Source organism: Prionailurus viverrinus, chromosome B3, assembly GCF_022837055.1.
Source record: "Prionailurus viverrinus isolate Anna chromosome B3, UM_Priviv_1.0, whole genome shotgun sequence".
NCBI lineage: Eukaryota > Metazoa > Chordata > Mammalia > Carnivora > Felidae > Prionailurus > Prionailurus viverrinus.
The window spans coordinates 104,272,032-104,295,304 of record NC_062566.1 but is presented as its reverse complement, the minus strand read 5'-3'; the positions used below and the strand labels follow the sequence as shown (position 1 = coordinate 104,295,304).

At 38.2% G+C, this 23,273-nt stretch overlaps 1 protein-coding gene across 2 annotated transcripts in view; it reads right to left on the bottom strand.

The window, feature by feature from the left end:
* The window catches only part of SYT16 (synaptotagmin 16), a 162,877-nt gene that overhangs the window by 108,997 nt on the left and 30,607 nt on the right, over positions 1-23,273 (bottom strand). Inside the window, exon 2 of one of the 2 annotated variants that reach the window (XM_047864721.1) lies at positions 18,090-18,266. In XM_047864721.1, the coding sequence (XP_047720677.1) occupies positions 18,090-18,266 (177 nt within the window). Of the gene's footprint in view, positions 1-18,089; positions 18,267-23,273 lie in introns of those variants that run through there. The other variant, XM_047864720.1, reaches the window with a different exon arrangement.

The following is a 23,273-nucleotide window of genomic DNA, read 5'->3' as shown; positions in this document are numbered from 1 at the left end:
CTCTTAACACCTCTGATTCCTTCTTATTAACACTTGTTGTATTACAATCATAACTTATTTTTTTAATTCCCCCCCCCACCTCGCCTCTGGTGACCATCAGTTTGTTCTCTATAGTTAAAAGTCTGTTGCTTGGTTCGTCCCTCTCTCTCTCCTTTTTTCCCCTTTTGCTTGTTTTGTTTCTTAAATTCCACATATAAATTAGATCATATGGCATTTGTCTTTCTCTGAATAACTTACTTCTCTTACTCTCTACCTCTACCATATTGTTGCAAGATTTCATTCCTTTTTATGGCTGAATAATCTTCCTTTCATTCATTCATTTATATATATTACATCTTATATGTTATATATTATATATTATATATATGCCACATCTTCTTTATTCATCAGTCGATGAACACTTGGGCTGCTTCCAGTTTGGCTATTGTAAATAATGATGCAATAAACATAGGGGTCATGTATCCCCTCGAATTAGCAGAGTAAATACGCAGTAATGCAATTCTTGGATTATAGGATAGTTCTATTTTTAACTTTTTGAGGAACCTCCATACTGTTTTCTGCAGTGGCTGCAGAATTTGCATTCCTGCGATGGTGCAAAAGGGTTCCTTTTTCTCCACATTCTCACCAACACTTATTGTTTCTTGTGTTTTTTATTTTAGCCATTCTGACAGGTATGAAGTGACATCTTATTGTAGTTTTGATTTGCATTTCCCTGATGATGAGTGATGTTGATCATCTTTCCATGTGTCTATTGGCTGTCTGCATATCTTTAGAGAAATGTCTGTTCATATCTTCTGCCCTTTTTGTTTAATGTTTATTTATTTATATTTGAGAGAGAGAAAGTGCACACATGCATGCATGAGCAGGGGAGAAGCAAGAAAGAGAGGGAGAAAAAGAATCCCAAACAGTCTCCACACTGTCAGCACATAGAGGCTGACACATGGCTTGATCTCACAAACTGTGAGATCATGACCTGAGCCTAAATCAAGAGCCAGACGTTTAATTGACTGAGCCACCCAGGTACCCCATTCTACCCATTTCTTGATTGGATTATTTGTTTATTGGGTACGGAGTTGTATCAAGTCTTTATATATTTTGGATACTAACCCTCTACTAGATATAGAATTTGCAAATATCTACTCACATTCTATAGGTTGCCTTTTAGTTTTATTGACTGGTTCCTTTGCTGTGCAGAAGCTTTTTATTTTGATGTGGTCCCAACAGTTTATTTTTACCTTTATTTCCCTTGCTGCAGGAGACATACCTAGGAAAATGTTGCTATGGCCAGCGTCAGAGAGATTACTGCCTGTGTTCTCTTCAAAGATTTTTATGGTTTCAGGTCTCACATTTAGGTCATTAATCTGTTGTGGGTTTATTTTTGTGTATGGTGAAAGAATGTGGTCCAGTTTCATTCTTTTGCATGTAGCTGTCCAGTTTCCCCACACCATTGCACCCATTGTAGATCCATTCCTCCTTTGTTGAAGATTAATTGACCACATGATCAATGGTTTATTTCTGGGTTTTCTGTTCTATTCTCTTGATCGATGTGTCTATTTTTATGCCAGTACCATACTGTATTAATTACTACCATTTTGTAATAGAACTTGAAATCTGGAATTGTGATACTCCAGTTTTGTTTTTCTTTTTCAAGATTGCTTTGGCTATTCTTTTGTAGTGCCATACAAATTTTAGGATTGTTTCTTCTAGTTCCGTGAAAAAGATGCTGTTAGTATTTTGATAGGGATTACATTAAATCCATATATTGCTTTGACTAGTATATATATTTTAGCAATATTTCTTCTTCCAACCCATGAGTGCAGAATGTCTTTCCTTTTTTTTTTTTTTTTGCATCATCTTGAATTTCTTTCATCCATATTTTATAGTTTTCAGAGTACAGGTCTTTCATCTCTTTGGTTAAGTTTATTCATAGATATTTTATTGTTTTGGTGTTATTGTAAATGGGATTGTTTTCTTCATTTCACTTTCTGCTGCTTCATTATTAGTGTATATGAACGCAACCGATTTCTGTACAATGATTTTGTATCCTGCAACTTTACTAAGTTCATTTTTCAGTTCCAGTCTTTTGGTGGAGACTTTAAGGTTTATAATTGTAGCTTATTGGTAACTTATGTAATTATTTCTTTTAACATCTGTCTTCCCCATGAAATTAGAAGCTCCATGAGATCAGGTAGCAGGTTAAGTTTTGCCTTTGCCTGTTTTCAGCATCTAGTTGAGTGACTACCATATAACGGGCAATCAATAGATGTAAATATCAGAATACGCTTTTTGCAGAGTCTCAGAAGGGTACCTAACCACAACTCCCAACTGTCACTGCTATGAACAGCACAGATTGGTGACGTTATTCCATCTCTGAAAGACACCCTGAAACCAACAATTACACCTTTTAATTTTGATCCCACTATATTTGTGATGAAGGAAAGATGAATCATATCTAAGAAAACTTTCATATATAGCCAGAAAACCACTCCAGAACAAATTATTAATCTATTATATTATACATGTTTCTGCTAGGTCTTAGGACATGGCCTCATATTATTATTTATATTGGCCCCCTTCTGTCTATGAATGAACATATCAATAGTCTTGAGTTGTAATTCATAACCTAAATCAATGCTAACAAGTGTTCAGTATTTTTCCTTATGTTTTCCCTTTTCATTTGTTTACATAACCTTCAAACTAAGTAGGTAGTAAAATTGTTCATTACAAAAATGACTACTGCCACACACTGTATCTCCTTCATTAGTGGTTATCAAAATAAGGTCTCCTGGGGTCCTTGATGACTGGGCTGTTAGAATAGTAATGCTAATAACACAACAATGTCAATACTTCTGTGTCTGACAAACATTAATAATCAGTTCCCCCTGGGAGCCCATCAAAAGCAGCACATTTAATGGGATGTTTGTGGTTGCAAACACAAGTAGGTTAGGGGGGTGGTACACAATGTCTCTCAGGTCTGCCTGGCCAAAGTGGCCCCAATCAAAGAACATTTGAAAACATTCCTTTCACATTTCCCTTCCCACTGGCAGGGAATTTCACATAAGAACTGGGAAGCACTGTTTTCCCAGCATAATAGTGGATCCAAATGTTCTTAACTAGTTCTACATACACGTGTGATCTATTTTATAGCATTATATATAGTTGCACAGATTGTATTTCTTCAGTTAAACCAAAATGCTAGTTATATTTCTATTTTACACCAACAATGCCTTTTACTTTTTTCTTCTCTTTCTCTTTCAATCCTTCTAATTTCTTACTAAAGATATGAAAGCTTGCTTGCTGAGGATTAGCAAATACTCCCGCAGTCTTCTGTTAGCACAGTTTAGTCCAATGAGGATTTACTACCATCACCCATTATGAATGAGAGTCTACTTTCTAGTAATGAAATACTAACATTTCATTCCAAAAAGCATACTAGTATAAATATGAGTCCTACAATAGAGCAGCTAATGAAAAAAAAAAACTCCACTGATATGGAAAATGACATTTCACATTGGGATCCCATGTCTAAACACAGTGCCACACAAAATACACATTTTGGTTAGTTTTAGGTTCTTTGGAGGAAATTCTAAATGGAACTCTTGCCCTAAGATGTTCTTCAAACTAATACCAACTTAGGTCTTTCACACAAAGCCAACCCATGAGAAAAATAAAAAATTTTTAAAGGTCTGACATCTTTCCAATATAGAATGATGAGCTACTGAGTACAGCTCTGTAAGCATTACTTCTTTAGGGGCAGAAAAGTGATGGAGTGAATTGGGAAGATTTAAAAAAAAAAAAAAAGCTTTATTTTTTAAAAGAGCTTTCTGCCAAGGAGTCCAGGTAAGACATTGAGAATTTCACTATACTTTCTGTAATGTGCCTTATAATGCCATGATTTATTTTTTGTTTAAAAATAATTTTAAAATAATACACATTCAGATGCCTTAAAGGTAAGGTTTTCTCCAACACCCTGTCTTGCAATAAGTGGCTCACACTTTTGTGGAATGACAACTGTAAATTACCATTCTATAGCCATTGCTCACCAGGAAAAACAAAAAAGAAAAGTTTTCAAGCAGATAGTAATTTCATTCTATATCACTGACATTAATTGTTCCTAAGTATTGAGAACTGTTTTGAAGACCCAGAATATAGAAACTAAGAAAATAAGATTCAAAACATTTCTGGAATTCCTAATTTCACACACTTCAAATAATAGCTGTCACCTTGTTGTTAAACCTCATTCAGCCAGCCCAGAATAACATAGACTTGCAATTATTATGAGCGCTTTTATGAATAAAGCATTTGCTCCATTTAAGAGGTTTTAGAGGAATGCAGATATTTTTATGGAAACGTGTAAGTACAGACATGCCCTTTCTTTTACTTTAATCTGTCAGGCTAAGAAAAACGGTGATATTTTAAAGCTGTTACTCCAATAACTAGTTTAAAACTGATTACTCAAATAGCTAGTTAAGCATAAAAAAGGATAGACACCCACTTTACTGCAGAAAATGATCTATACTACTAACTATTCTATGCAAACAATCCTTTCTTCTTGCCACCCACCCATCAACTAAATTTTTCTTTTAACTAAGGCATATATCTTCTTAAAGTATAACGAGCATGGTTGTCTTGCTGACAAGAAAAGCACAAAAACCTACAAAAATCTGGTAAATGTCACTTTTACCACCTTTGGTATCCTCCAGACACTCTGTAGACCTGGAAGATATCACAAAGAGAACTGTTGTTAATTATGCCATTTGTTAGCATGTGTAAATGCACAAGCTTTAAACTTGCAAGCAATCTCTTAATCTATAAGTGAAACTAACAGGTTCATTTCCACCGCATCAAAGTCTCTCAAAGCTATCCATAAAGTTGGTGAATTGGTTTCAGTATCTCCATTAAAGGATGTGTGTTTAAGGCTTCCTCATATAATCTTGAGGGTCTGTGCTGAAGGAGAGGAGGAAGACCTTCAATCCACCAAGCAATAAACACTTCTTTTTTTTTTTTTAATTTTTTTTTTCAACGTTTTTTTTAATTTATTTTTGGGACAGAGAGAGACAGAGCATGAACGGGGGAGGGGCAGAGAGAGAGGGAGACACAGAATCGGAAACAGGCTCCAGGCTCTGAGCCATCAGCCCAGAGCCCGACCCAGGGCTCAAACTCACGGACCGCGAGATCGTGACCTGGCTGAAGTCAGACGCTTAACCGACTGCGCCACCCAGGCGCCCCTATAAACACTTACTTCTGTATAAATGGTATACTGTGTAGATTGCCAAGGTTTACAGACGTCTACCTAGAACTCTGTCATAAAATTCCATTCTATGACTATTTCAAATGCAAAAAGGCCCCAAAGTTTCTGCCCATATATATCACTGACATTAATTGTTCCTAAGTGTACACACACACACACACACACACACACACACACCTCCATATGTTACAGAGTCATTGGTAAAGTGAAAAATCATGAAAGAAATTTTCTACAGCTTCTGAGATAGTGATGTGTGTTGAGGGAGCTCTCAAACTTAGGTGTTAAACATTTTCACAGCACACTTACAGAGAGCCTCAGCTTTGTTTTTATTAATATCCTAGCATCACAGAGGAAGCTCAAATGCCACAAGAATCTGTTTCTAAGGTAACTCATTATACACTCTTATATAAATAGCTCAAAAAGCAGAGCTCCTCATATTCCAACTGTAAATGTACCCAGATTTGTCAAAGGTCTTCTGAACCTTTAATCTAATATCTCCCATCTCCAGCAATCAGCTAGCGTGTAACATGTTCATTTGCTGGGTCAGATTCTTGAGCAGAGGATAATAACCCATAATCTAACTTGCAAGAAAACAAATAGTAAAGGCTGAGAGATTTTAAAGGAACAAATTTATTCCCACTATTTCCCAAGGAAAATAAGGAAATGGAGACAATAGGGTATAATTTAGAAATGAGTGGTCTGTGTTAGTAATTGTTGAAGCTGAGTGATTGGTATATGGGGGTTCATTATACAATTCTCTCTCTACTTTCTTGTAAGTATTTCAATAATAAAAATTTTTAAAAAGTGAAGCTCTCTTCTCAACCTCTTTACCATAATACATTGAAGGAAACAAGAAAACGCAGATGTTAAGTAAGTGCCTGTGATGGTTAATATTATGTGTCAACTTGACTGAGCCATGGTGCCTAGATATTTGATCAAACATTACTCTGGATATTTCTGTAAGGGTGTTTTCTGTGGATGAGATTAATGTTTAAATTGGTAGGCTTTGTGTAAAGCAGAATGCCCTCCATAATGTGGGTGAGCCTCATCCAATCAATTGAGGACCTTAACAGAACAAAGATTCACCTCCCAAGAGCAAGAAGAAATTCAGACAGCAGACAACCTTTGGACTTCAACTACAACATCAGCTCCTCCTTGGGTTTCTAGCCTATCAGCCCACTCTGTAAATTTTGGATTTGCCAGCCTCTATAATTGCATAAACTAATTCCTTAAAATAATCTCTCTCTCTCTCTCTCTCTCAGTCTCTCTCCCTCTCTCCATCTCTCCACCTCCACAGACATACAGATGGAGATCTATATTTCTCTCCATTATATATTTATTTATATTTATATTAACAATTTAGATATAGGCATAGTTATAGGTGAAGATAGATATACAGATAAATTTAGATAAAGGGCATGATAACTAAAAAGTCTGTAGCAGCTATAGGAGCTGTATTAATAAGGGTTCTCCAGAGAAACAGACCCAATAATAATGTGGTGTGGTGTGGTATGGTGTGTGTTTCTCTCTCTACCCAGCAATGAGCAAGATGTGTTCAACCCCATCTAGAGTAAATCTCCCCACCGTAACAATTATTATTTTAGTCCCCAATAGTATTTGTAACAATCTACATTTTGTCTCTTTACTTTCAGTTTTTTGTCCTTCTTCATATAAAAATTTAATTAATTAATTTCCAAGAGAGTAGGGACTATATCTTTCTCTTTCACCATTTTATTTCTAGCACTTAGCACACTGTAGCATAACACAGATTCCTTACAAATAGTACTGAATGGATGAATGAAATTCTCAAACCAGTAAATTCTCAACTGAATTCCTTGGAATTTGCATCCACCAAACAAGGTGCAATTAGTCATACTTTGATAGGTCCATGAAGAAATATTCTCAATTAAAATAAGTCAATAAAACAAGTACCTAGACAGCACAATGACACATGCCATGACTTGTCTTAGTGTTGAAACCTTTACAGCGCCTTAATTCTCAATTTTTCATCTCATGTATTATGTTGAATGATATGAAACTGCCAACCTACAAAAATAGTAATTTCATAGAGTTCAACCTAATATAACACATAGTTAGAGAAATGCATATTCTACACAAATTAAGGCCTTAAAATCAGAAGAGAGATTACTATTCAATTTAGATATAGTAAAAGATATGAATCTTTTAGGTGCTACACTTCAAGCTGGGTCTCGTTTTGCATATTCTTCACTGGGGAAGAGTGACATCAGAAGTATAGAGGGGCTATTCCATTTATTCCACTCTGAAATCCCACATTTGAGAGCAAAAATGGGGAGAGATGGAGGGTAGTTCTACATATTATTTAATCCATAGTTCTAAAACATATTATTGTGTAATCCCAAAGTTGGTATAAAAAGCATTTCAATGGCATTTATAGTTTCCATTTATCCTATTAGAAAGAAATGAAAAAGAAAATATTGAACTTCTTTAAAATTCCAAACTATTTGATCCATTTACAATTCATCTAAGTAGTCTGAGCCTAAAACCAATGCACAGATCTATAGGTGAAGAAACCTAAATTCTGGGTACAGGTAAAATAATGCACAGTGCTAAAGATGGCATCTAAAACCTTTCAGTAGAGTATGGACCAGGCTGTGTTTACAGTATCCTTTAAAAAACCCCACCCTTTTCTGCCTATAATTAATTTATCAATCATACTAAACATAATGTACAAAGAAGTTGATGCTAGTTACTTACAACTGTAAGATGTGCACATGGCTAAATGTCTCTCTCACCTCAAGGAGTCAAAAATAAAAAGTGAAACCATTCATATCTGCTGGTGAGTACTCTTTATATTTTTATTTCTTTTTATCTATTTGTCATTTCTCTTTCTTATTTGGGCATAAAAGGAAAATGAAATATTATCAAAATCATTCAGAAAATGCTGGAAGTTTTATCAATGAAACAGCCAAACTCTTCTGTTTGGGTCAAATTCACTAAAAAATTATAAAACTTTCAGAATCTTGAATATGAATTGAAATTGATTATAATTTGGAAACTCTGAATAACCTTATAAATTAGGTACTTCTTCTAAATATCTTATTTTTTTTAATGTTTATTCATTTTAGCCAAAGTATGGAAAGAGCCTAAATGTCTATCAACTGATGAATGGAGAGAGAGAGAGAGAGAGAGAGAGAGAGAGAGAGAGACAGCCAAAGGGGGGGAGGAGCAGAGAGAGAAGGAGACACAGAATCTGAAACAGGCTCCAGGTTCTGAGCTGTCAGCACAGAGCCCATGAGGCAGGGCCTGAACTCACAAACCACAAGATCATGACCTGAGCCAAAGTTGGACACTTAAACAACTGAGCTACCCAGGCATCTGTCTCATTTTTTTAATCTACATACAGAAGTAAACTGCTGGTTGTGTCATGGTATTCATGGAGCTTTGGTAAGGGAAGCTATCATAAAGGAAAAAGCTTTCTTAATGACCAAGTTAGAACTGTTTCGATACCTTGGGGGCAGAAGGACGGGTGTATTTGGCCAGTGTTAATACTCTGCTCAGGTTGAAGAGGTTGTTGCCTGCTTTCTCCTCCAGGGTGTTGATGGTTTCCTGTCTCACATTTAGCTCTTTCATCCATTTTGGGTTTATTTTTGTGTATGGTGTAAGACAGTGGTCTAGTTTCATTCTTCTGCATGTTGCTGTCCAGTTCTCCCAGCACCATTTGCTAAAGAAATTGTCTTTTTTCCATTGGATGCTCTTTCCTGCTTTGTCAAAGATTAGTTGGCCATACATTTGTGGGTGACCTCAGCTGCAGCAATTTCTTTCTCGACACATCTCCAAAGGCAAGGGAATTAAAAGCAAAATGAACTATTGGGACCTCATCAAATAAAAAGCTTCTGCACTGCAAAGGAAACAATCAACAAAACTAAAAGGCAACCGATGGAATGGGAAAAGATATTTGCAAATGATATAGCGGATAAAGGGCTAGTATCCAAAAATCTATAAAGAACTTACCAAACTCAACACCCAAAAAAACAAATAATCCAGTGAAGAAACGGGCAGGAAGATAAGAATAGACACTTTTCCAAAGAAGACATCCAGATGGCCAACTGCCACATGAAAAGATGTTTAACATCACTCATCATCAGGGAAATACAAATCAAAGCTACACTGAGATACCACCTCACACCTGTCAGAGGGACTAAAATGAACAAATCAGGAAACTACAGATGCTAGCGAGGATGTGGAGAAATGAGAACCCTCTTGCACTGCTGGTGGGAATGCAAACTGTGCAGCCTCTCCAGAAAACAGTGTGGAGGTTCCTCAAAAAATTAAAATTAGAACTACCATATGACCCAGCAATAGCACTGCTAGGGATATAGGAGTGCTGATTTATAGGGGCACATGTACCCCAATATTTTTTATTTTTTTTTTTATAATTTTTTTTTTCAACGTTTATTTATTTTCGGGACAGAGAGAGACAGAGCATGAACGGGGGAGGGGCAGAGAGAGAGGGAGACACAGAATCGGAAACAGGCTCCAGGCTCTGAGCCGTCAGCCCAGAGCCTGACGCGGGGCTCGAACTCACGGGCCGCGAGATCGTGACCTGGCTGAAGTCGGACGCTTAACCGACTGCGCCACCCAGGCGCCCCGTACCCCAATATTTACAGCAGCACTTTCAACAATAGCCAAAGTATGGAAAGAGCCTAAATGTCTATCAACTGATGAATGGATAAAGAAGATGTGGTTTATATATACAGTGGAATACTACTTGGCAATGAGAAAGAATGAAATCATGCCATTTGCAGCAATGTGGATGGAAATGGAAGGTATTATGCTGAGTGAAATAAGTCAGAGAATGACAAATATCATATATTTTCACTCATATGTGGATCTTGAGAAACTTAACTTGAGAAGGGAAGGGAAAAAAAGTTAACAAACAGAGAGGGAGGGAGGCAAACCATAAAGACTGTTAAATACAGAGAACATGAGTATTGAGGGCGCCTGTTGGGATGAGCACTGGGTGTTATATGGAAACCAATTTGACAATAAATTTCATAATTAAAATAAATTAAAATAAATAAATACAGAGAACAAAATGAGGGAGGATGGGGGGGTAGGGGAGAGGGGGAAACGGGTGATGGGGATGAGGAGGGCACTTGTTGGATGAGCACTGGGTGTTGTATGTAAGCCAATTTGACAATAAATTATATTAATATACAAAAAGACCACTCTGCTCACATACTATCCTTCCTGACCTGAAAGAGGAAGTTAGCCATAAGCCTACCCTGCATCCATCAATGGTACTCCACCCTGCCTGCACTTTTAGGTCACCTAGTATTCTTTTTAAAGCTATATAGTTTGTTCTGCCACTGCCACTGTTGCTCTCTATTATGATTTAATTAGTTTGCAGTAGGATTTGGGTTTTGATTTGTTTTGTTTTTTTAAGTTTTCCAGGATTGAGACCCAGTGTAGTTCAAATGGGCTTTCAGTTGGAAAGCACCCTGATGGATATCACAATCCATATCATAAACACTTGATAAGCTTTTGTTATATCTCTTTGTAAGAATCATTCTAACCCCAGGTGGGACATGTGGAATATCACTGAGGAAAATGGAGAAAAGAGAATCCTGCATTCAATTCTTCATCAACTCTCATAATCTGGAATGGATAAAAACCATTTCCAGGTGATGCTGCCACATCCTCCCCCCTTGTAGCGGCTGAACGGTGTCCCCCACAAAAAAGATATGCCCATGTCCTAATCCTTGGAACCCACAAATGTTGGGAGGGTCTTTGCAGATGTAGTTAATGATCTTTAGATGAGATATTCCTATATTATCAGGATCAAATCTAAATCCAATAACAAATGAAACAGCAGAGACACAAACAGGAGAAAGCAATGTGAAGATGGAGAAGGAGGTTGGAGCTAGGAGAGTATGGACCTGCTGACACCTTGATTTTAAAATTTTGGTCTCCAGAATGGTACCAAAAATAAATTCATGTTGTTATAAGACACCAAGTTCATGGCATTTTGTATGGCAGCCACAAGAAACCAAAACCTCCGTTCCCTTATTTTTTTCACATCCCAGAAGTTCAAAAGCATGAAATAATGGACTGAATTGGGAAGATTAGGTGGGTGGAAAAAAGTAAGGTCTGGGCCTCCAGCATAAGGTGCTCTTGAACAAGAGTCCCAGCTCTGCCACTTAATAGCTTGGGGAGGAAAAATGTCTCTCTGAACTTCAGTTTCTTCATCAACAAAATGGAGATAATAAGATCTGTTTATTGAATTGTAGACTGAGAAAGTTGTACTTGTATGTATTCTGACCTAAATAACCTAAATGCAGAAATGAGATAAGAAATATTTGACAACAGCAGCCATCACATCTCAAGCAGAAGGAAATGGCATAGCTGGGAGGCCCCTGTTGGGACAGAAGCTAACCATTTAGCTTCAGATAAAGAGGTGAGGGTGGTCTTGGGGAGGAACCAGTCAACTGGGCCTTCTTCTCAGCTGGCAGGGAGAAATTGCCACATTTGAACCACCTTGCTTCTGAGCTCCCGCTGATACTCAGCTTTACTGCTGAGCACCAGGTGAGCACCAGCTTTGCCTAAATGTACAGAAGCTTGTCTTCATGTTGTCTCACGGCACTCCTGTCTCTCTGTGCACCTCCCCCCACCCCATGTTCAGTGTCAAGAAACAAAACTTCAGGTTGGCCACTGAAAGTAATTCAGTCAACTTCATTTTGGATAAGTACCCAGTGTTTGGGATTTCCACTCCCACCTTCTTTTTCCAATATATCAGGGAGCATAGGTGTAAGCTTATTTACCATGATGTACCATTCCCCGCCCTGGCTCACCTGACTTTCAGAGAAATTGGCTTCTATCCCTATAGCTTTCCCTGTGACGTTTTCACATCTGCAGTACTTCCTGGTGATAATTTCAGGCAACATGAACTAAAAAATTTGTAAGACCCAATGCAAAGTGAGAACACAAAAACCTTGGCTTACAAATCATTAAGAATTTTTAAATGGCAATATCAGAGCATTAAACCAAGCACAGAATTCCTTCTAGGCATGGGTGCATGCCCATGAAGCAGGCCCTGATTGCAGGAGGCTCCAGGTAGCTCACCCCCAGCCTCTAATACAGTCCTGCCTCACCCCAAGTTGCAACAGTTCCCTGCTAGGCTAATGGATTCTCATCCCTCTGCTATCTTCTCCTACCCACAGGGCCATGCACAAATTTCTAAATCCCATGCTGTGAAATGCTCACTTGAGGAACTACCTGGGAGTCTTCTTAAGTTCTTTCTCCTTCCAGTCCCACCACTATGCTTTACCTGTTGCAGCCGCCCTTGGCCCACATGGGACACATGTGAGGCAGTCTCCTACCACAGTTCTAAATGGGAAACACAAGGCACGCTGCTTTCTGCCTCCTCCTCAGGCCATGTTGGATTCTTTTTTTTTTTTTTTTTTAATTTTTTTTTCCAACGTTTATTTATTTTTGGGACAGAGAGAGACAGAGCATGAACGGGGGAGGGGCAGAGAGAGAGGGAGACACAGAATCGGAAACAGGCTCCAGGCTCTGAGCCATCAGCCCAGAGCCTGACGCGGGGCTTGAACTCGCGGACCGCGAGATCGTGACCTGGCTGAAGTCGGACGCTTAACCGACTGCGCCACCCAGGCGCCCCTGGCCATGTTGGATTCTAATCTCACCTCAAGTACTCCAACACCCACATCCACCACCCTTCTCAGGGTCCATACAATGTCTCAAGCCCTCTGTCTCTCTTTCCCTGCCATCTTTCCAAGCCATGAGCTGGGACTAACTCTCCACATAGCATATCCTCTATCCCTTCTTACATTGTGCCTCTTAAACTAAAGCTCTTTGCTCCAACTTTCTTTTTTTTAATGTTTGTTTATTTTTTATTTTATTTTTTAAATTTACATCCAAGTTAGTTAGCATATAGTGCAACAATGATTTCAGGAGTAGATTCCTTAATGCCCCTTACCCATTTAGCCCATTCCCCCTCCCAAAACCCCTCCAGTAACCCTCTATTTGTTCTTTGCTCCAACTTCTAAATGGTGCCTTTGATCTATAAAGAAACAAAAAAAACAAAATTCCTCTCTCCCTTTCTCTCTTGCAAGGCCAGGCTTCTTTAAAAACTATTATCTCAGTATTGGAATTTTATTTTTAATCAAGTTTTTATCTCAAAGCTGGACAATGCCTCTTTTGTTCCAACTAGCATCCACCCTTTCCCCAAACAACACACATTCTTTGTATAAAGAAAAGTAATGCATGTAACATACTTAGCAGGTGCATGGCAATATTAATGCTAAGTAAATGATAGCTATTAATTATCACTGTCTAATTATTACTACTATCTGTGTTATTAGGAAGAAACAGTTAACAGTTTCTTTCTCCTGATACCTAAATCCAGATAGAACCATAGGTATAAATTTCTTTGAAATTTGAAAACTTTATAGCCTAAAAGAAAGCATTTTTGTCAGGTAAGTTATTGTGCATGATGGTTTCAGAAAATAGATTGTCAGTCCTGCCTCCATGATATTACCACACAAATGAAAATAATTATTTTATTTTTCAGAACTTTATGTATATTAGAATACAATGAGTAGGTTGCAGATATTCAGCCATTTTTTGATCCATAAAAATGGCAATTTCATATGGTTTAATCTAAGAGTGGGATGCGCTAGTTGATTTTTAATCATTTTTATTAGGTCTCATCCATTCATAGACTGAGACCAAGAGAAGAAATTGCTACAGTAACCCTAAGAATCTGTCAGGACTGCACAATAGAAATTGCGAGAAACCTAGTCCAGACTCATCAATTTGAAAATGAAGATTTAAGGCCCAGAGAGGTGAAGCGAGATTCCCAAAATATCACAGCTAATTAGGACGAAACTAAGCTCTGGCTGCCTTTACTGTGCATCTTTCCACCACATCAGGCTGCCTTCCTTACTTCTTTACATTTGTCAAATTATGTTAAGAATATCCCAATTTCACTGAGAAAGCAGTGCTCTGAGGATGATAATTAAGGCAAATATCAATGCTAAATAAAATCTGGGCTAGAACTACATTTTTCAAAAAGACTTTTGATCAGTGATAATTAGACTTTTTTATTGATAATTAAACTTTTAAAGGGAGAAATGTCATAATGAAGGTGTATGGTTCTTAGACATAATTTGGAGAGTCTCCTAATTAAACTATTTTTAAAGCTCCCTTTTTATGAACCCACTCTGAGTTTGAGACATGGATTTCTCAGCGTTTCTTCAGCTGACAGCTCCTAGTTCATGCTTTATTGTTATTGTTTCAACATTATCTTCAAACTTCAACTTATTTGCAAGTATAATTCATAATTGTCTCTAAAATACTCAGATAACATGTCAAACAGGACAAAAATCTTAAATAGCTCTAACCTTAGTTCTTTGTACCCATTATAGTTTGCAAAGGAGAAAACCTCACCAATTTTAATCTCCCAGTTTAAGCAATGAATGTGATGTGTTTGTGGGTGATGTCATTCCTAGATGCCATTACTGTGATTCGTATTTTGCTAACACTGCACAGCTATGGTTCTACTAGGACTTTCACCATAGGCACCATGCTGGTACCTTTACAAAAGTAATTCATTTATCTGGATCAACCCTATAGAACATTTATTGATTATGCCAATATAGAGATGAGGAAATTGAAGTTTATTTTTTTTTTTGCTTTTACATTGTGCTAATCTCTAACAATTTTTTTTATTTTTTTTTCAATATATGAAGTGTATTGTCAAATAGGTTTCCATACAACACCCAGTGCTCATCCCAAAAGGTGCCCTCCTCAATACTCATCACACACCCTCCCCTTCCTCCCACCCCCCATCAATCCTCAGTTTGTTCTCAGTTTTTTTTTTAAACATTTATTTTTATTTTTTTAATTTTTTTTCCAATGTTTATTTATTTTTGTTTTTGGGACAGAGAGAGACAGAGCATGAATGGGGGAGGGGCAGAGAGAGAGGGAGACACAGAATCGGAAACAGGCTCCAGGCTCCGAGCCATCAGCCCAGAGCCTGACGCGGGGCTCGAACTCACGGAGTGCGAGATCGTGACCTGGCTGAAGTCGGACGCGTAACCGACTGCGCCACCCAGGCGCCCCTGTTCTCAGTTTTTAAGAGTCTCTTACGCCTTGGCTCTCTTCCACTCTAACCTCTTTTTTTTTTTCTTCCCCTCCCCCATGGGTTTCTGTTAACTTTCTCAGGATCCACATAAGAGTGAAACCATATGGTATCTGTCTTTCTCTGTATGGCTTATTTCACTTAGCGTCACACTCTCCAGTTCCATCCATGTTGCTACAAAGGGCCGTATTTCATTCTTTCTCATTGCCACATAGTACTCCATTGTGTATATAAACCACAATTTTTTATCCATTCATCAGTTGATGGACATTTTGGCTCTTTCCATAATTTGGCTATTGTTGAGAGTGCTGCTATAAACATTGGGGTACAAGTGCCCCTATGCATCAGTACTCCTGTATCCCTTGGGTAAATTCCTAGCAGTGCTATTGCTGGGTGATAGGGTAGGTCTATTTTTAATTTTTTGAGGAACCTCCACACTGTATGAGGAAATTGAAGTTTAGAATGGTTCCAGGGGTGACGTGGGTGGCTCAGTTGGTTAAGTGTCCAACTCTGGATTTCAGCTCAGGTCATGATCTCTTGGTTGGTGGGACTGAGCCCCCTATCGGGATCTGCACTGATGGGAGATTTCTTGGATTCTCTCTCTCTCTTTCTTTCTTCCCCTCCCCTGCTTGCATGCGCGCTTTCTCTCTTTCTCTCAAAAGAAGTAAGTTTGGGGCACCTGGGTGGGTGAATCAGTTGAACTTCCGACATTGGCTCAGGTCATGGTCTCATGGTTTGTGAATTTGAGCCCCACATTGGGCTCTCTGCTGTCAGCATAGAGCCCGCTTCAGACCCTCTACCCGCCCCCCACCCCTCCCCAGCTCATTCTTTTTTTCTTTCTCTTTCTCTCTCAAAGTAAATAAGCATTTAAAAATAAAATAAATTTGAAAAGAAAAAAAAAGAATGGCTCCATAATTCTCCAGGTCACACAACTAGTGGCCACCAGCTGTTTAAGGGGAAAGGTGGAATCACTATGAATCTTACCTCCATACCACCCCATGACCAAGTAGAAGTCTATTTATCTTATACATCTATGCCCTAGCTGGGATAGTAGTGGTTAAACCATTTGTGAGTCCCAGATTTCACCTGACAAACTCTATTTAAAATATTTCATTCTATTTTCAGAAGATGAGTCAGATGTCCCAAGTGGTATTCAAAAAATAAGGCTACAACAGCAGCAATGCCAAACAGATTTCCAGATCTGCAATTTACACCCCCGACGTTATCTCCTATGATTATAAAAATACGTGCACACACTCTTTGATACTCTTCCCTTCAAAAGTGGAGCATAATTTCCCTTCCCTTGAGTGCAGACTCTAAGCACAAAGTAGTAAATCACTAGCATATGGTGGAAGTGACAATGTAGGACTTCCCAGACTCAGTCCTAAAAGGAACTGTGCTTCTTTCTTGCTCCCTTCTCTTGGATCTCCTACTCAGGGAAGCCAGCTGCCATGTCATAAATATAGTCCAATTGCCCTGTGGAGGGTTTCATCTGGATAGAAACTGGGCCCTCCTGCCATCCTGGAAGCAAGTCCATCAGCCTTAGTCACGCCTTTACATGACCACAGCTGACATTCTAACAGCAGCCTCATGAGAGACCCTGATCTATAACTATCCACTAAACCAATCTCAAATTTGTGAACTTCAGAAACTGCATAATAATAAATATTTATTGTTTTAGGTGCTCATACTTTGGGATATTTATTATGAAGCAGTAGATAGTTAATACACATTTATCTCTGAATATGCCTTTACTTAGACCAATAAGGCTGAACCACAGCTGCAAAAGCTGCCATATCAATAAGTTGAGTATATTCCTTGGTCCACGCTCCCTTCACACATGCCCAGGAGGTAGGAGTGTGTGTTTCTCAAGGCCTTGTCCCTGCTCAAAAAAATAAGATTGTTCCTCCCTCAGTGACATCATGCCCCATATGGGTCATGGGAGGAAGTGAAAATTAGACTGATTTACAAAAAAAGAAAAAAGAAAAAAAAGAAAGAGGGAGAGAGAGAGCAAAGTTGTTACCTGTAAGATAAGAGCATTATCTTTAAATGTCTGGCTTCTGTGTGATGATAACCGTCACTCTGTGGTAACCTCCTGTACCACAAAGTTCTACACTTCAGCAATTGAAAATAAAATATGTCCTTTAAGAACAGGAAGCCAATTATTTCTTTAAGTATGTTATTTTCCTCCAACAAATTGAAGGCTGTTAGTAAATGATGTACTAGATTCGGTGAGCTTAAGGAGTAAAAACCACCTTTGGAAAAGTGTTGCCATATGGGGTGGGAAATGGTACTGAGCAACAAAAGTCAAAAACATCCAACTGAACTGAAAGGTCAACACTGTTCCAATATAATGAGACTAAAACATATCAAGGCTCTTGTCAGTGAAAAACTATTTTTTGGTCAAGCATTAGTCAGAGGGAAACTCAACACAAACATCTAAAAAGCTAAGATGACAGGAAGTGGTGGTCAGCCTTTTCCCATCTACTCTTCAAACACGAAGGAGGGCATTACTTTCATAAGACTAATGTATTTTTTTAGTAATATCCATTCATCATGTCTACCACAGCAGTGGCCAAACAGCTCACATGTGATTTCTTAATGGGGCCTATCCTGGAAACAGTGACATTCCCCCTACCGACCCAAACCACAGCAAGTCGTCAAGCTCGAGAGAATGTGAAACATCATCCTTACCCAGTCCCTCACGGATCCCAATCTTGTCTTTAGAGTGCTTCCTTTTCCCTTGTTGTTCCAGGCACGGAAGTCCTATTTTTTCTAAATATATCTTCTTATTGATGAAGAGGAAGAGGACAACCAGAAGAACAATAAAGACACCAACTGCAGATAAGAAGCCAATGGCTTCAGGAGGAACTGGCAAAAGAACACAAAAGAAAAAAAATCATCACTATTAAAGTAAACCAACTTTTAGTTCTATCAACTGATTAAGGTTTATGTTTGTTAATTAGAGTGGCAAATACTCTACAAGTCTTCACACTTGCTGGCATCCCCAGGACTGTGTACAGAGAAAGGGAAAAGACTGTTGTCTGGTACATCCTGCTAGGCTGGCTCTTTGGATGACAGACCTGTATACTTTTGCACATGTGCTCTCTTCCATCTGGAATAGAACTCCTCTTGTTCCTATCCTCAGACTAATATTCAGTTTCAAACACACAAACTGTAAGAGAGACATCTGTCAAATGGGTTGAGTTGGAAATGGTTGATCAGTGTTATAAAAGCAAGTCCCTTAAAAACACAGCTGCCTAAAGCTTAAAAAATAATCACTTGAGACAAACTTTCAGACATCTGCACTTATCAATATTCGCAACTGGAGAAAAAGTCATTTCCTGGATATATTTTTACAAATCCAACTATGTAATATGATGATTATCATCATCAATGGTGACAAGAAAATTCCTCATCCATGCCATCCATGTAAGAAATTAGAAGTATATTTTGACTGCTAATATTTTAGAATTCTAAAAACTTAAATTCCATCTTCTGCCTTCTCCTCCTCCTCATCAAAATATCCTGAGTGTTACTTAACTTTGGTTAAGTGCTACCCAGTATACCTTAAAGAGTCCCAACCTTTGAGTTCAGCTCTGGGGTGCATATAGCAGGGAGACCAGAACTAATTCAGGATTGAGGAAAGACTCCTCTAAAGAAATGACATTTGAGCCAAGACTTCTCTCGGTAAAGAAATCCAGAAATCAACTGGTATTAAGGAATTAATTACAGAGCAGGTGTCAATAAGAGTTATTCAAGGGAGTTGGGTATCTGTGAAAGCTTATGAAAATGAGTCTCCTAAAAGCAGCTTTAATCCCTGGGCAGGTTTAATCTGTAGACTAATAATATGAAGGGATAAGATTTACCTCACCCTACCATCCAGAAAAACAGAGAAAGGATGATTCAAACTAGGTCCGATGCCATGAAAAGATCAAGAAAATAAGTGGTACTGCCTCACTGAACTGACCTAGTGGCAAGCCGATGAAAGAACAAAACAAAAAATGGCAGGCAAGATAATAGCTTGGTAGTCTGCAAAATGATAGTGTCTGCAATCAAAGCCAGCACATAACATGAGAAAAGTATGCACATATTCATTGTCTCCCCTCTCTTCAGAGGCAGCATAGGTAGTAGTGCTTAGTGGTGTGGGTTCTGTAGTTATGCTGCCTGTGAGGAAATCACACTCTACCACAAGTGGCCTTGGGAAAATTATTTAACCTCTCTGTGCTTCAGTTTCCTAAGCAATAAAAGGATATAATAAATACAGCTATATCAAGGATTAAATGTGGTAACCCATGGAAAATAATCAGTGTGGCACCTGACACGTAGTGAGTTCTCAAACAGGAGCAACCATCTTCCCCAACATCACCACCTTCATCTTTACAGAGCTGTTAATATATCTAGGAGCAGTGATTTGAAAAGAGATATGCACCTCTATGCTTATTGCAGCATTATTTACAATAGCCAAGATATGGAAGCAACCTAACTGTCCATCAATACATAAACCGATGAAGAGAATATGGTGTACATACACAATGGAACATTACTCAGCCATAAAAAAGAATGAGGCCCTGTCATTTAGAACAACATGGATGGACCTAGAGGGTAGTATGCTAAGTAAAGTAAGTCAGACTGAGAAAGACAAATACCTTATGATTTCACTTAGGTATGGAATCTACAAAAAAAAAAAGCAGAAACAAACTCATAAATACAAAGGATTGATGGGTACCAGATGGGAGGGGCTGGGCAAAATGGGTGAAAGGCAGAGAGGGATACAGGTTTCCAGCTATGGAGTGTATAAATCATGGGGATGAAAGGTACAGGCTAAGGAATATATTCAGTGGTATTATAATAGCATTGTATGGTGACAGATGGTAGCTACACTTGTGGTGAGTATGACATAATGTATAAACTTGTCGAATCTCTATGCTGTACACCTGAAACTAATGTAACATTTGCATTAACTAAACTTTAATTTAAAAAATATATCTAGGAGCAGTCAAATATGGAATGCATGTATTGCTTTGTGTGCAGTCTGTTCTCTGGACCCCATCTCTCTCCCTTTCGTCAAAACAATTATCCCTATATTTTTGCCCCTCACTTCTGTATTTTCAGCTACTTCCCCTTGTATATACAACATCTTTCTCACCTGCATTAAAAATGCATCAATGCGCCTGAGTGGCTTAGTCAGTTAAGCATCCTATTCTTGATTTCGGCTCAGGTCATGATCTCACTGTTTGTGAGTTTGAGCCCTACATCAGGCTCTGTGCTGAGAGTGTGGAGCCTGCTTGGGATTCTAGGTCTGTGCCCCTCCCCTTCTCACATGCACCTATGCTTTCTCTCTCTCAAAAATAAGATAAACATTTTTTTAGTGCATCAAGTATCTCCCAACCTTTAAAAACCTCTCTTCACCATGTGCTCCTCAACCACAGCCCTCTCGCTTTTCCCCTCTACAACCATCTTCTGAGTATTTCTTGTACTGTTCTCCACTTTCTTACCTCTGAAACCACTTGCATCCTTTACACAGTCCCCCATTGATCTCCATGGACCAAGAATTACCCTCTCAAATCCCTTCACACAGTAGCCAGGGAAATCCTCCTGAAATGTAAGTCTAATTTCTTCACCTGCCCTCCTAAAACCTTCTATAGTTGGTTAAATTGTGGCCCCCAAAAGATACATCCACCCCAAATTTCAGAATGTGACCTAATTTGAAATAAAGGTCTTTGCAGATGTAATTAGGATAGGATCTTGAGATGAGATCATGCTGGATAAGGGTAGGCTGTAAATTCAATGTAAGTGTCCCTACAAAAGACTGACTAGGAAAAGACAGAGGGAAGAAAGCCATGTGAACACAGGGGCAGAGACTGGAGTCATGAAACCTCTAGATTAGCAATACCAAGGTTTCCAGCAGCTATCAGAGGCTAGGGCAGAGTCAGGGAACAGATTCTCCCCCAGAGATTCCAGAGAAACCAACCCTGCTGACATCTTGATTTTGGACTTCTGGCATCAAAAACTTAGAGATCATAAATTGCTGTTGTTTTAAGCCATAAATTTTCTGGTAATATGTCATGGGACTGCCAGGAAACTAATATACCCTCCAATGGCTTCCCATTACCCAAAGCACAAAATTTGAATTTATTGCCTTGGTTTATGAGTCCATTTATGACATAGCTACTGATTTCAGCCTTTATCACTCATCACTCCCCAACATCAAACTTTATATTGCCAGTGTATTCATCTATATCTGGTCTCCCAAACCTAGCTCACCTTCAGACCTTTGGATAGGCTATTTCAACTGTGTGGGACAAATGCTTACCTCTCTTCTGGCTAATTCTGATACTGCACTTCTTCTGAAATCCTTTCTTGTTCCTCTTAACCAGGCTAGATGCTTCTACTGTGTGTTCCCACCCACTGCACCCCTAAAAGCTTTTCAACAGTTTTCAAGAAAGACATAACTTCATAAGAATAAGGGCTATGCTTTAATTACTCATTGCACTCTCAGCAGCTAACATAGGTTAGGTACTCAATAAATATTTAATACATGAATAAATGTTGAACTCATCTGTGTTCAGTACATTGATGAATATACCTATCAATAAAAACTTCTGGAAAGTAAAGATATACCTCAAGTGGGTCAGTACCACTAAACACAGAACATGATTTACATAACATTCAGCCTTAGGAAAAAAGAGAGTTCGTCTATCATTCATAAGCAGAAACATTTGTACCCAAAGTCATTCATTAATAAAACTAAATCTTTATTTTTGAAAAAAGTATATTTTTCCATTAGAAAGCAACATGAGGTTCATTACATAAAATCTGCAAAATACAGAAAAAATTAAGAAAACCATTATTAAGATTTTCTGTACTTCCTTCCAGTCATTTTAACTACTGGGGAAATACTAAATTGTCTGTATTGATTTTACCTTCTTGGTTCATAAAATATTTTTATTGGATAAAATTTCTATTATTTTTAGAGATGTTAAAGAAAAAACCATTCATGTAGTAGAAAATGTTGATAATAATGGGAGATGTAAAAAATGGTCATTTTGAATCTTACCACTCATCACTGCCAGCATTTTGGATTTTTCTTACAAATTTTTTCTTAACTATTTTTACCACCACTGAAATACTATTTCACATGCTGATATTAATGCATTTAATATAAAAACACTCACATATTCCAAAACGGAAAAAACATGAAGAGATTATTCAATATAATCTCCAAAGATGCAAAAGAAGGGGGAATAACACTCTTGTGTTCTTCAAAATAACAGTTTTTTGGAGATGAAAATATTTTTGTTAGTAATAATACTTGTGACAATGAGCTAACTATGAAAATTCTAAGGTAGGTATCAGTATTTTTTTTCCTAAAAACTGTTTAGACATTGCTCCATTATCTTTTTAAATTTTTTTAATGTTTATTTATTTTTGAGAGAGAGAGAGAGAGAGAGACAGAGCGTGAGCAGGGGAGGGGCAGAGAGAGAGGGAGACAGAATCTGAAGCAGGCTCCAGGCTCCGAGCTGTCAGCACAGAGCCCGACGTGGGGCTCAAACTTGCAGACTGCGAGATCATGACCTGAGCCGAAGTCAGACACTTAACCAACTGAGCCACCCAGGCGCCCCTGCTCCATTATCTTTTAATCTTTAATGTTTACGAATAAGTATGATGCTGCAGCTTACTTTTTGTTACTTTTTGTATGAGCAACAGAATGTTTTGGTTGAAAAGTTTCTAGAAACTTTTCACGCAAAAATTTTACCAGAATATGCTTTTTTGTGTATATGTTTTGTTGATTTTTTTTTCCTGGAACCAGCGTTTCCACCAAAATATCTATGGCTTTTGTAAAGCTTAGGAGAGTTTTCTTCAATTATGTCTTTG